General features: G+C 40.5%; 1 protein-coding gene across 1 annotated transcript; it reads left to right on the forward strand.

Annotated features, from left to right (window-relative positions):
• Nucleotides 1-357: 357 nt before the first annotated feature.
• On the forward strand, nucleotides 358-1,871 carry LOC127666678 (sentrin-specific protease 2-like). Its single transcript, XM_052159643.1, has one exon. The coding sequence runs from the start codon at nucleotides 358-360 to the stop codon at nucleotides 1,636-1,638; it is 1,281 nt and encodes a 426-aa protein (XP_052015603.1). The 3' UTR covers nucleotides 1,639-1,871.
• Nucleotides 1,872-15,128: the final 13,257 nt, after the last annotated feature.

A 15,128-nucleotide genomic window follows, 5' to 3' on the forward strand; every position in this document is an offset into this window, starting at 1 on the left:
GCTTAGGCCTCGTGACTTACTAGTGAAGAAATAAGACAATTGGTCCTATTTCAAAGTTGTATATATTTAGCTGGTTACAGCTACCTATAAGGATACTTCTGAAGTATTCTTAGTTCACCTTGGAATCTTCTAGAGTGGACCCCGACCCATAAAGTCAACTCTTTATAAAGAAGAGCCATTCAGAGGCTAATAGCTTTCCTTCCTTGGACCCACCAAGCGTTGGAAGAAGGGACTCTTCAGGCTCAAGGGACATCAACCCAAGAAAACCCACCTGGAGCCAGGCCCACAACTGCTTTTCCTTCAATCTAAAAAGGCAGAACTACAGGAGAACCAACACCCTCGAACAATCAATCTAAAATGCCTGGGATAGGGATAAAGCCCGAAGATGCAGGAAAAGCGCGAAAGCGCAAATTCCAGCATGAAAGGGGGGCAGAATCTGAGCCTGAAGATTTGGGACAAGTCCCAAGAAAGAAATTCCAGGAGGGAACAGAGATAGTATTTAGAGAGCCTGGCGATGCTCAGAAGACCACCCCTCAGGAGCAACAGCATCCGGACCATCAGGAAGAAGAGCCAGGCAGGGGTCATGTCCTTAAACTCCATGAGGAGAGTCCAAGAAAACAGAAAGTCCTGCAGAATATGAAAGAACCTCCAGAGCAGGCTCAAACGGAGAGGAAGCCTACTGATGGGGGCACGGGTCGCAAGCGTCCCCATTCCTCCTATTCCATCCTGGAGGAAAACGATCACCCCACCCCACAGAAAAAGCACAGAAGGTTACCTCCAGACCTTCAGTGTGTAGACCATGTAAGAGCCGATCCACACAGGCCGGACTTACCGGAAACATCAGCGCAAAGCAACCTGGATAGTGGTAGCAGAGGTACTTTACTCCCCGACAAGACACCAGTACTTGCTGCAAATAAAAAGCCTCTCGGGGACAAGGAAAAAGGGAGAGAAGTGGATCGGATCATTAATCTTACACAGGAAATGGAGGAAGAAATAAAGAAGGCATTGGGTCCAGGACCTCTAGAGGACATCCTAAGCAGTAGGTTCAAGCTACAAGTCACCCGAGAAGATATACAGACCCTGGAGAGTGGCCGGTGGCTGAATGATGACATCATTAACTTTTATCTCAACCTTCTCGTGGAGAGAAACGAAGAGCAGGGCTACCCGGCTCTTCACGTATTCAGTACGTTCTTCTATCCCAAACTGAAGCACAGTGGCTACTCTTCTGTAAAAAGGTGGACGCGAGGAGTCGATATCTTTGAGAAAGAAGTAATCATAGTGCCTATCCACCAGCAGGTGCACTGGAGCTTGGTGGTCATCGATATAAGGAAACAAAATATTGCGTACCTCGACTCCATGGGTCAATCAGGAAATTCAATCTGTGAGACCATCTTTCAGTATCTACAGAACGAAAGTAGGACAAGAAGGAACATCGAGCTGGACCCTTTGGAGTGGAAAAGATACAGTATGACATCAGAGGAGATTCCTCAGCAACTGAATGGGAGTGACTGTGGGGTGTTTACCTGTAAATATGCAGATTACATCGCTAGAGACCAACCTGTCACCTTTACTCAGCAGGACATGCCCTTCTTCAGGAAGAAGATGGTATGGGAAATCCTGCACAGTCACTTACTGTAACAACATCCACCTGGTTGCTATGGTCCCCGGCCCTGTACTTTTCCATCCACGTTTCTAATATACCTCAAGGAGGATGAGTTGAAGAGATTAGAAACACTGAAGGAGCTGTCTGACTGGACCAAGCCCACTCTCTTCAATATAGTGCTATCATGGGCTGTGGGACTGCTGCCCTAATGCCATCTCTAGGATGGGTGCAACTACTGCAAGCTTAGAAACTGCTGCTGTCCAGCCCACAGGAGACTACTTGTCCAAAAAATAATGTTATAATGCTGGATTTAGTCAATGAATTGGTGCTTTTGTTTATTTTGTTTGGTCTTTTGGTTGTGGCTTTGATTTTATTCTTTTGTATTTATATTTTTGTGCGTATTTTGCTTTTATTGATGATTTTGTGTTTTTTGTGTCTCCTGGGTTTTTTGTTTGTTTGTTTTGTTGTTGCTTTTCTCTAGTTTTGGCTGTTGCTTTTGTTTATGATTTTGGTTTTATTTTAGTGGTTTGTTTTTATATTTTGTTTGTGTTTTGGGTTTTTTGTGGTTTGTTGCCTTTTGGTTTTTTGTGTATATTTTGTTTTTGTTGATGATTTTGTGTTTTTTGTGTTTCCTGGGTTTTGGTTTTTGTTTTTCTTGTTGTTGATTTTGGTGTAGTTTTGGCTGTTGTTTTTGGTTTTCTTTTTGTGGTTTGTTTTTATTTGTTTGTGTTTTGCGTTTTTTGGGGGGGGGTTGTTGGTTTTTGTTTTTTGTTTGTGTTTTTCATTTTGTTTTGTTGTATTCTGTGTTAACTTGAAGTAAGGATAATGGTAAATGACCATTTTTTGTATCTCATATGCCATCTAGCGATGGATTGAATTATTGGTTTTTTTGTTCCTTTGAAATGTTCTATTCATTTTAAATTCTTCTTTAAAATTTTTGATATATATTCAGATGGAAATTGATATTTTCTTTTCCTCTTAGATTACATTTCCACTGTGGAAGTCAGGCTTTTGTTATTTAGTGTTGACACTGTTATACAATTACATATTTTGCATGTGATGCAATACGTTGTATTTAACCCTTCTATTCATTATCATATGGTTCTCTTTGTACTATTTTTACTTAATAAAGTTTAAAGTTGCTAAAAAAAACAACTGCTTCTTTGAGATAATAAAGAAGACTGATATCATCTTGGCCCAAGTAATGAGGAGAGGTAACCCAAACCCAGAGAGACAAATGTTCATGTTCTCTCTCTCTTGAAGTTCTTAGTTCAAAACCTCAGATATGAGTATATAATCTCGAGTAACACGTAGGGGGAAGTATTGATTCTGTAATTGGTTCTTGATTGGGTCAACAAAGGAGGTGAAGTCAATTACTTGGTGAAGAGAAAAAAAAGTGGTTCTTCCGGGTCCAAAAAGGAAGAGACTAGAAAGAGGAATTCAGAGCAGGCTTTGGAATAGCAGCACACAACAGCCATGGAGTTCTCAGGGGAACTATTGCTTGTAGCTTCCACCATGGACAGAGGCCAAGGAGAAGGGAAAGGGCTAGTTGATAAAATTAGGACAGGAAATTCTTCACTCAGATATTGCGTCATCTAGCTAGTTTTAAAATATTAAACTGTCTTGTGTTTTCCATTTGCAGTGTTAAGGTGTGCAGGAGGCAAACGAGGCAGCCAGGGTGGTCAGGGATGGCTTGGCAGAGCTGGCTGTGAGAGGTTAAGGGAATGATCCCAGCTGGCATTGGGCAGAGCTGAGTGACACTGGCTGCTCCTGATCTCTGAGCCTCTCAGGAAGCTCAGGCAGAGCTCTTGAGAAAGAGCAAGCATGTTTTCAAAATGATATATTACACTAACAGCAGAAAAATAACAAGACCACTGTAAGGAGAGCAGGATAGAGTGCGAAAGCAATAGAGGGAGAATAGCAGGGCACAAATGATGTGAAAAGGTGATTGGGAAAACAGGGACCATACATATGGAGGGGAGAAAGAAGACAAATAGGGGAGGACTGGGTGGGGGGAGGGACTAGGAACTACCTACAATACATTTAATTAAAATATAAATCTGTGTATACATAATACATACCTGCATGTGTACATACATATATACACGTAAACACATAAATACAAAGTTAAAATTAAATTTTCACATCTGTGCTGATAATGCTCCTTCCAATAGCCATAGGTTATGTAACCTTAAAACCCAACTGTAGACATGAGAAGCCCTGTTTTGTGTTGTCCATCAGGGTTGTCTCAGAAGCTCTCAGAACATTATAGGCTGCTTCTGATACCCTTGTTTGTGCTGCAGAGGTGAATGACAGCTCTATAGCTGAAGAGACCATGCATGCACTTCAGACACAGGACCTTGAGATCTGAGCTGGAACTGACCTGAAAACCTCCTCCCTGAGGACTAGCTTTCATTGTAGAAGGTGTAGAAGGCACCATGCAAGCTTGCTAGGGAGGGAGGCAAACAATAATCCTACACAGCTATGATATCTATGAACCACACCAATTACCAGCATGACACAAAACCCTACAGGTTGTAATAGTGGCATGTATACTTTAATGGTAACCAGTGCTCTACAATGGACCATAATATCCACTCACCAAGAAGGAACTCATGCCTGGTATTGCAAACCTAGCTCACTATGCAAGGCTAGCAAAGTTGTGGATGTTGGAGAAAACAACCTACAACCACCACTTTACTAAAGCAGATAATCCCTAAGTATACTACAAAAATATATCCCTCACTCTCATCAAAGAAGACAATCATAGACAAGCTAAACTAATCAAAATGAAGGATTGTTAACCTAGCCCTATCTGATACATCTACAACACAACTCCTGGGCACAAGGCTCAGGGATCATTGTGGGGAAGGGGTAGGAAAGTTTCCAAGTGCCAGAAAAGTAGGAAAATTTCTGTGAGATTGACTCTTCAGAAATGTATGAGAAGCTACACCAATGATGTTTCAGTAAGATGGATGCAGAAACATGACCTGAACAAGATTTACACCAACGGACATGCTGATGTGGAAAGGTCATGATGGTGAAAGCTCATGAAACCTCACCCTGGCAAAAAAAAAAAAAAAAAAAAAAAAAAAAAAAAAACTACAGACAACTAACTAAGGACTGCTGAGAGTGGGAGAAATAGTCCTGTCCAGAGAGAGCCTTGTGTACATGTGTGTGTGCGCGTATAAAACCACAAATGAAAAGGGTCACGATGCTGACTGAGAGCAAGAAAAGCTCATGGAAGGGTGTGAAGGAAGAGGAACAGAGGAAAACATAATGATTGTTCACAAACACACACAGGCACACGCACACGCGCACTCACACATACACAGGCACACACTCCCAAATGTATAAATATACCTGATAGGAATGTCTAATGTTACTTTTGCGTATGGGTATGTTCTCTGTCTCTGTCTCCCTCTCTCTCACTTTGTCTTTCTCTGTCTCTCTCTGTCTCTGTATCTCTGTGTGTGCATGTGTGTGTGTGTGTGTGTGTGTGTGTGTGTGTGTGTGTGTTTAGTTTAAGTTCTACAAGAAAGCTGTTGGCTGTTGCCAAGGCATCCATTCTTTTACTGCACTCTTAGAGAAATCATGTCATGCTGGCTGTTTTTTTCTCTATTGTGTTTTATGTCATATTTAAGAACCCCATTGTCATCTCTAATTGTCTCATTTCTTCTCAGAGTTCTTATAGTTTTGCTCTTGGTTTATTTCAAGTTTACCAAAAATTGTGCATATAATATATGTAAGTGTACATATAAAAATAATTTAAGTGATGTTATGTCACTTGAAGAGAAAATATCATGATAAAAAATTTGAAGTCCAAGTACCAGGTATGAAAACTTCTCTTCATGTTGTACTCAGGGGAGTTCAAGAGACCCTCAAAGACATAGGCTGTTGCTGTTTCCTTTTGTTGCCTCACACAACTTGATGGCAAGACCCTATTGCTGAAGAGACCACATACTTCAAACTCAGAAATGGGAAGAGCCAAGTTGGAACTGACCTTGGAAGCCTCTTTCCTAGGGATTAACTCTCATAGTACACAGAGAGGCTGTGTAAACAGCCAAGGGATACAAACAATTAACAGTCCTGCCCTGCTAGAAGGTCTATGACCCACAATGGCCACCAGCATGGCATGATAGACACTATGCTGTAATAATGGCATTTATATCTTGGAGTTACCCAACAGGCACACAGTAAAATTTAAGAGCTGCCTAGTAGGATGGAATTCATGCCTGCTACTATAAACCTAACCAAATACCTATGCTTGGTGTGGATATGAAATCTAGAAGACAACTTTCTACTGTTTTGCTAACCAAGTATATTTCCTACCAATTCTCCAAATACTTATCCTTCTATCCACAGACAATTATTGTAGTTGTCAATCCTAATCAAAAAAGTCTCTCTCTCTGTCTCTGTCTAACTCTCTCTCTCTCTCTCTCTCTCTCTCTCTCTCTCTCTCTCTCTCTCTCTCCCCTCTCTAGTGTTTTGAGACAGGGTTTCAATGTATAACCCTGGATGTCTTGGAGCTCACTCTGTAGACCAGGGGCCTTAAAACTCCCCAAGCTCTGCCTGCCTCTTCCTCCCAAGTGTTGGGATTAAAGGGGTGTGACACCACTGCCTGTTAAAGAATTATTTTAATAAATGACAAAGACCATCCCAGAAATCCACAACTAGACACGATATAAAGAACAAGTCCACTGTGGTGTCCGTCCACAAGTGATAAATATATACAAAATAACTTCTATACCTATGGCTCAGGGAACATGGCAGAAATGGGGGCAGGAAGACTGTAGGAGCCAAAGGACCAGAAAGTCTGCCATGAGATAGTGACATCCATACATATGAGCAGAAAGCTGCACCCATAAAATCTCAACAATATGGTCACCTAACAAAGGACTGTACAGTGACAATAGCAGTTAAGAAGCAACATGATAGAGAAAATCTCCCAAGATTCCACTCCTAAATGAAGTCATGTCAGTAATGCATGCTGAGAGAGGGAGACACATTCTTCTCCAGGGAGAATCCCCCAAAATGTGACCAAGTGCCTTAACACGCATATATTGGCAACACTAAATTAGACTCAGCAGTTTGTATGTAGATGTGCATTTATATGTTTATTTTTGTATCTGTTTATAAATGCATAGGTGTATTCAGAGTTGACAAGGAGTTGGGGACAATGGGAAGAGTTGGAAGAAGAGAGAGCATGGGGTAGAAATTATCTAACACAATAGTTATGTGATACTTTTCAAGAAATAGACTAAACTAATGTAACTGAAAAACAAATCCCAAGCAAATAAACACATAAACAGAGACAGAGGGGGGGGGGAGAGAGAGAGAGAATGGAAGAAAGAAAAACATGAAAACATTGAAAGCTCATGGGGCCTCAATTATACACAAAGAGCTATAGGAAACAAGAAGATGCAGGTAAACAGAGAAACAGTCTTTTCCAGGGAAGAGCACACCTATTGCTGATATAATTGACACCAAATGGTGAGCCCTGAAACATACATATGAGCAGCAACACACAGACTGAGCTGGCACTTAAGTAGTTAGGAAAAAATTCACATATTTTGTTTGTATATATATAAATATATATGTATATGTATATGATGTTTATGATGTATATGATGTATATGTATATACATGTATGAGTATTAGGAATATATAACTACATCCACAAAGAATTTTTAAAAGATTCCATAGGTTTGAAAGAGGCTTGGAGAGAAGAGAAGAAAGGAGGAAATAATAAAAGTATACTCTTAAATTATAAATTATTATTAAAAGGAAAAGGATGATACAGACAGAACAAAACATGCTTGAGAATATAGCAGGTTGAAAAAATCAACACTCTGCTACTAGCAACTACAACATTTGAAATCAAACGTTGGCAATGGTATTAACAATTAGAAATAAACTAAATAAAAGAAAGTAACATCAGAGCTCTGAAAAGAAAGCTCCACCACTAAGGGCTCCTGTTGTTTGGCAGAGGAGCCAATAAGATTCCCAGCACCCACACTATGCAGCTCACAACAATCAATAGCCACAACTCCAAAACTCTGACACTGTTTCAACACTTCAGAGGACAACCTCACAAACAAACAAACACACACACACACACAATTCTATTCTATTCTATTCTATTCTAGTCTAGTCTAGTCTAGTCTAGTCTAGTCTAGTCCAGTCCAGCCCAGCCCAGTCCAGTCCAGTCCAGTCCAGTCCAGTCCAGTCTAGTCTAGTCTAGTCTAGTCTAGAAAAACCAAAGATTGCTTAGAAGACATAAGTGTTATTTACCCATATAAAATATCTTCTCTGGAGAATCCAAATACATGATTCTCCAGCATCATCTTACCCATAGTCCATCATTTACCAATAATAAGTAATTGAAAAGTCCTTATAAGGACCTTGAAAGATGAAGTACTTGATTCTATCATCCAGAAGCTTCCACTGCCCTAAACAGTGGGAATGTTTAGATCTTTCCTATCAAGATGCTTCATCCATCTAAGCCATGAATGAGATACAGTGACAAGCAAAATGGTTACATGAATACACTCAGGGATACCTGGTAACTGGTTTGTTCCTGAGACCTCAAATGTCTGCAGTGGAGGAAGGGTGAGAAGCAGCTCCTGTTCTGCTGTGCTGAGCTCCACCGTGGACATGGTGCACCTAGTGACAGAGGTCTGATTCAGCTGCAGAGCTGGGCAGATGCTTTCAAGAAAGCCTCTGCAGTTGAATAAAGAGAGCTCAAAAAGCTGTGAAGCTGAGAAGATTTCCATTAGGACCTGGAGCAGTGCTTGGTCGCTGGACCCATGTAGTTTACTGAAACAACCAGTCTAGGTACCTTGTACAGCTTGGGGGACAGTTTCCAATACCCAGAGTTTATGTGGGGTGGATGGGAGGGTATGGTGTCATTAAAATTCTTTATATTCTCTTCATTTTTAGACAAATTTTTCACCCATTGCAAACTTAGCTCAATGCCCCCAGCTGAGCTGTTTACACGGGTTTCCTGAGTGTAGAACACCCTGCAGCTCAGCTTGATTTCTGTTTTTCTGCCTGGTGTGGTAGGAATTCCCAGGTGCCTGGCCTATGGCTATGATGGTTTTTTCCTGTTGTTTTTCACCCAGACTCAAGTATAAGTCGCTGGTCCCTCAGTAAAGCTTCCACATTCTCCTAAATAAATGACTGAGGTCTGTGTCATCTGCCTATCCCCCAGGCCTACACCTGATACTCAGCACCATGGCAGCACGGGTGCTGTCAAGTGGAGGTTCCACCAAGATCAGGAAAGAGAGGAGTTCCTGACGGGATCGTTCCAAGAAAAGCCGACCAGGGAAAGGAGAAGAATGTATTGGGGAAAATACAGCACAAGAAACAAAGTGAAAGTAAGAACTGCATCAAGTAAAGTAAGCACAGGACTGCACCATGGGGAAGACAAGTCCCACCTATATTAGACAATAGTTTGTTTTCTTAAAAATAGTAATAGCAGTTAGTTAGCTAGAACTTCATTTTTTGGTTCCTGTCTTGTGCTTTACAATGTTTCCTTGAATACTATACCATGTGTTTTAGCCCCTTTACTGTAGTTTGGAAAGTCTCTAATAAACAAGAAGAAGACAAGAAATTGAATTGTTCTAGCAGAGTGTGTGTATTTACACATTGTTGGGAGTATGAAGATGATGTTGTGGTTGTGAGAATTCCTGGAATTGTACCTATGCCTCTAAATGATGAAGGGAGACTTCCTGTCACCTTGTGTCACCAGAAGAGAGATTTTGGTATTACTGCTGCCCCTGATTAAAGAATGGGCTGGGTCCATGGCACTAGGACTTTTAGCGTGTGGAGCTGCTGCATTGGGATTATTCCTTCTAAACCGTATGTGCAAACAACAAAGCCAGTCCAGAGCAGTAACTAGACAAGTGCTTATGTCTTTGGCACAGGATGATCCATCTGCTCAAATCTGGCTCAGCTTGAATCAGGGATAGTTAGTCTATGATGGGCAATTCCTTTGCAGTCCACAACAACCTAAGACAGTGACTCTGGGACTGGCAGAGATCCCCAGAGACAGGTAATGGGAGATGGACATAAGATGGCCTAAGACAGACACTATTCCTTCTTATAAAATAAAAAAGGGGACCCTGTTGGGCTTCAGTGAGCTTAGCTCAATGTCCCCAGCTGAGCTGTTTGCACAGGTTTCCTGAGAGTGGAACATCCAGCGGCTCATCTTGATGTCTGTTTTCCTGCCTGGTGTTGTAGGGACTTCCCAGGTGCCTGACCTATGGCTATGGTTGTTTTTTCCTCTTGTTTTTCGTCTGGCCTCAAATACAAATTGCTGGTGCCTCATTCAAGCTTTGGCTTTCTCCTAACTGAATGACCCAAGTCTGTGTCTTCTGTCAATCCCCCAGGCCTATGCCTGATACTTGGCACCATGGCAGCACTGGTGCTGACATTAGTGGAACCTGCAGTTAAGTGACTTTTAATTGTAAAGAGACTTTGAGGAAGAGGACAGATCGGCAACCAACAAATTGGGAAAAGATCTTCACCAATCCTACATCAGATAGAGGGCTAATATCCAATATATATAAAGAACTCAAGAAGTTAGACTCCAGAAAACCGAACAACCCTATTAAAAAATGGGGTACAGAGTTAAACAAAGAATTCTCACCTGAAGAACTTCGGATGGCGGAGAAGCATCTTAAAAAATGCTCAACTTCATTAGTCATTAGGGAAATGCAAATCAAAACAACCCTAAGATTTCATCTTACACCGGTCAGAATGGCTAAGATTAAAAATTCAGGAGACAGCAGGTGTTGGAGAGGGTGTGGAGAAAGAGGAACACTCCTCCACTGCTGGTGGGGTTGCAAATTGGTACAACCACTCTGGAAATCAGTCTGGCGGTTCCTCCGAAAACTGGGCACCTCACTTCCAGAAGATCCTGCTATACCACTCCTGGGCATATATCCAGAGGATTCCCCACCATGTAATAAGGATACATGCTCTACTATGTTCATAGCAGCCCTATTTATAATTGCCAGATGCTGGAAAGAACCCAGGTATACCTCAACAGAAGAGTGGATGCAAAAAATGTGGTATATCTACACAATGGAGTACTATTCAGCCATTAGAAACAATGAATTCATGAAATTCTTAGGCAAATGGATGGAGCTAGAGAACATCATACTAAGTGAGGTAACCCAGACTCAAAAGGTGAATCATGGTATGCACTCACTAATAAGTGGTTATTAACCTAGAAAACTGGAATACCCAAAACATAATCCACACATCAAATGAGATACAAGAAGAAAGGAGGAGTGGCCCCTGGTTCTGGAAAGACTCAGTGAAACAGTATTCGGCAAAACCAGAACGGGGAAATGGGAAGGGGTGGGAGGGAGGACAGGGGAAGAGAAGGGGGCTTACGGGACTATCGGGGAGTGGGGGGGGCTAGAAAAGGGGAAATCATTTGAAATGTAAATAAATTATATCGAATTAAAAAAAATTCTGTAATCACAGTGATATCTAAATCACTGCCCTATCCCTGAGAAGCAGAGACAATACTACCAAATTGAGCTTCAAAATAAATAATATAAAGTTAAAAAAAAAAAAAAGATCTCTGGGGGTGCAATCTGCCAGGGGTCTGCCTGCACCCAGGACCTGGGCAGATAGGTGGTTCATCTGTGTGCCAGCCTGTCGTGGGGCCTATGTCCTACATGGGGATTAGCACAGGGCGTAACTCCCCACCAAAATCTTCGCTCCATGACAGAGCAGTTGGGGAGCACCAGGTTCACTGAGACAACCCAAGCATAACATTGCTTGGGGCAAGACACAGCAGGGCTCCAACAGCACACTAGAGGAAGGCAGCATATCAGCAATCTGTGCCAGGGGAAACCCAGTCATCCAGTGTCGTGGAAATAGCCTTATAGACTCACAGGTGGTTGAAGCACCAGCCAGTGACAACAAGACCAACTAACACCGATGAGAACTAGATGGCTAAAGGCAAACATAGGAACACTAATAACAGAAAAGAAGGCAATATGGCAGCATCTGAACCCAATTCTCCAATAACAGCAATTCCTGGATACCCCAACACACCAGAAAAACAAGATTTGGATTTAAAATCACTGGTCATGATGCTGTTAGAGGAACACATGAATGGCATAAATAAATCTCGTAAAGAAATTCAAAACCAGAACAGGGAAGTGAGAAGGGGTGGGTGGGAGGACAGGGGGAGAGAAGGGAGTTTATGGGACTTGCGGGGAGTGGGGGGCTAGAAAAGTGGGAACCATTGGAAATGTAAATAAAAAATATATCGAATAAAAAAAAAGAAAAAAGAAATTCAGGAGAAAAATTATCAAGTTAGAAGCCCTTACAAGGGAAACACAAAAATCACTGAAAGAAATTCAGGAGAATATGAGTCAAAAAATAGAATCAAATAAGGAGGAAATGCAAAAATCACTTAAAGAAATACAGGAGAACTTTGGTCAACAGGCAGAAGTCATGAAAGAGGAAACACAAAAATCTCTTAAAGATTTACAGGAAAGCACAAACAAGCAAGTGAAGGAGCTGAGCAAAACCATCTAGGATCTATAAACAGAAGTAGAAACAACTAAGAAATCACAAAGGGAGACAACTTTGGAGACAGAAAACCTTGGGAAGAAATCAGAGGCCATAGATGCAAATATCAACAACAGAATACAAGGGATGGAAGAAAGAATCTCTGACGCCAAAGATACCATAGAAACCATGGACTCAACAGTCAAAGAAAATTCAAAATGCAAAAATCTTGTAACCCCAAATATCCAGGAAATCCAGGACACAATGAGAAGACCAAACCTAAGGATTACAGGCATAGATGTGAGTGAAGATTTACAACTGAAAGGGCCAGCAAATATCTTCAACAAAATTATGGAAAAAAAACTTCCCTAACCTAAAGAGAGAGATGCCCATGAATATACAAGAAGCCTACAGAACTCCAAACAGACTGGACTAGAACAGAAATACCTCCTGTCACATAATAATCAAAACCCCAAATGTACTAAACAAAGAAAGAATACTAAAGGCAGTAAGAAAAAGCCCAAGTAACATATAAAGAAGACCTATCCGAATTACAACAGACTTCTCACCAGAGACCATGAAAGCTAGAAGATCCTGGGCAGATCTCATGCAGACTCTAAGAGAACACAAATGCCAGCCAAGACAACTATACCCAGCAAAACTCTCAATCACTATAGATGGAGAAAACAAGATATTCCATGACAAAACCAAATTTACACAATATCTTTCCACAAACCCAACCCTACAAAGGACAATATGGGGAAAACACCAATACAAGGAGGGAAACTATACCCTGGAAAAAAGCAAGACAATAACCTTCTTTCAGCAAACCCAAAAGAAGATAACCACTCATATATAAATTTAACATCAAAAATGGTAGAAAGCAATAATCACTATTCCTTAGTATCTCTTAACATCAATGGAATCAATTCCCCAATAAAAAGACATAGACTAACAGACTGGATAGGTAAACAGGACCCTACATTTTGCTGCATACAGGAAACACACCTCAGTATCAAAAACAAAAACTACCTTAGAGTAAAAGGCTGGAAGACAATTCTACAAGCAAATGGTCTCAGGAAACAAGCTGGAGTTGCCATTTTAATATCAGATATTAAACCTAAAGTCATCAAAACCTTTCAACCTAAAGGCATCAAAAGAGACACAAAAGGACACTTCTTGCTGGCCAAAGGAAAAATCCACCAAGAAGAACTCTCAATCCTGAACATCTATGCTCCAAATGCAAGGGCACCCTCATTCCTAAAAGAAACTTTACTAAAGCTCAAAGCACACATTGCACATAACACAATAATTGTGGGTGACTTCAACACCCCACTCTCCTCAACGGACCGATCAGGAAAACAGAAAATGAACAGGGACACAGTGAAACTAACTGAAGCTTTGGACCAATTGGATTTAACAGATATATATAGAACATTTCATCCCAAAGCAAAAGAGTACACCTTTTTCTCAGCACCTCATGGTACCTTCTGAAAAATCGATCATGTAATTGGTCACAAGACAGACCTCAACAAATATAAGAAGATTGAAATAATCCCATGCCTCCTATCAGATCACTATGGAGTAAAAGTGGTCTTCAATAGCAACAAAAACAACAGAAAGCCCACTTACACATGGAAACTGAACAATACTTTACTCAATGATACCTTAGTCAAGGAAAAAATAAAGAAAGAAATTAAAAACTTTTTTAGAATTTAACGAAAATGAAGGCACAACATACCCAAATCTATGGGACACAATGAAAGCAGTGCTAAGAGGAAAACTCATAGCCCTGAGAGCCTCCAAAAAGAAAATGGAGAGAGCATACACTAGAAGCTTAACGGCACAACTGAAAGCCCTGGAACAAAAAGAAGCTAATTCACCCAGGAGGCAAAGAAGACAAGAAATCATGCAACTCGCGGCTGAGACCATCTATGTCTTGCTAGTATTTTCCATGGAGTAATAATAAGCAGGTTGCTTCAAAGTGAATTCCAGTTGCCTCATAAAGAATTTGCTACTATTAGAGCATATAAGACTTTAAAAACAAGTTGAACCACAGTACCATTATGTCTCCTAGGAGAAGATGGCATTAATAATGCCTAATGCCAAGTTTCTGAATCAGCATTCAAAGGCTCGTCTCCCTCCATTTTTAATGTTTATAAAATACATTTTAGTGTGTATAGAGGGGTTGGAGTGTGTTTTATACACCAGGATGTGAGTAGAGATCAGAAAATGGTCTGTAGGAATGTGCCCCATGTTTCAACCTCATATCCTCAGTTTCAGTAGCAAGCACAGCCTACCCCCTTACCTGTCTAGCTTAGCCCACAATTATACATTGCATTTTCCTCACATTTTCCTGTCAGTTATTTTTTTAATAGAAGTTACTAAACATGTCCTGAATAATATTCTATACATTACATTTAGCTGGATGGATTTATTTATTTATTTATTTATTTATTTATTTATTTATTGTCAGTTCTTTTCTCTAATTTCAGTAAACTGGTATTTTGGTTGCAAGGGCTTTCATTTGATTTTAAAGACAAGGTCTCATTGTATACCCCAGGGTGGCTTCGACTTCACTATCTTCCTGCATCAACCTCTGACCTGCTAGGATTTGGGATGTGCATCACTGTGCATAGGAGTTGTTTATTTTTTAATTAAAAAAAACATTTGTTGTTTATCCTGTGTATAGGAAGGTTCATTGGTAGATTCAAGATCACACACAAACCTACTAGGCAAGTATTTACAAGACACCTTGCACCTAGGCAGCCATGCTCGCAAAAAATGAACGGCTATCTAAAATTACATTGTATGGGGGATTTTTGGACAGAATTGTTTTATTTAAATTTATTTGTGGAAATAGGACTCATTATCTGAGAAAATTTTACATTTTACTCAATATTTCTAATATATTTTATGTTAAGCTTCATAATAAATGCTAAGAACCTAGAGAGAAAAAAATATAGCACATTACCTAACAAACATC

This window comes from Apodemus sylvaticus, chromosome 16 (genome assembly GCF_947179515.1).
Source record: "Apodemus sylvaticus chromosome 16, mApoSyl1.1, whole genome shotgun sequence".
Taxonomy (NCBI): Eukaryota; Metazoa; Chordata; class Mammalia; order Rodentia; family Muridae; genus Apodemus; species Apodemus sylvaticus.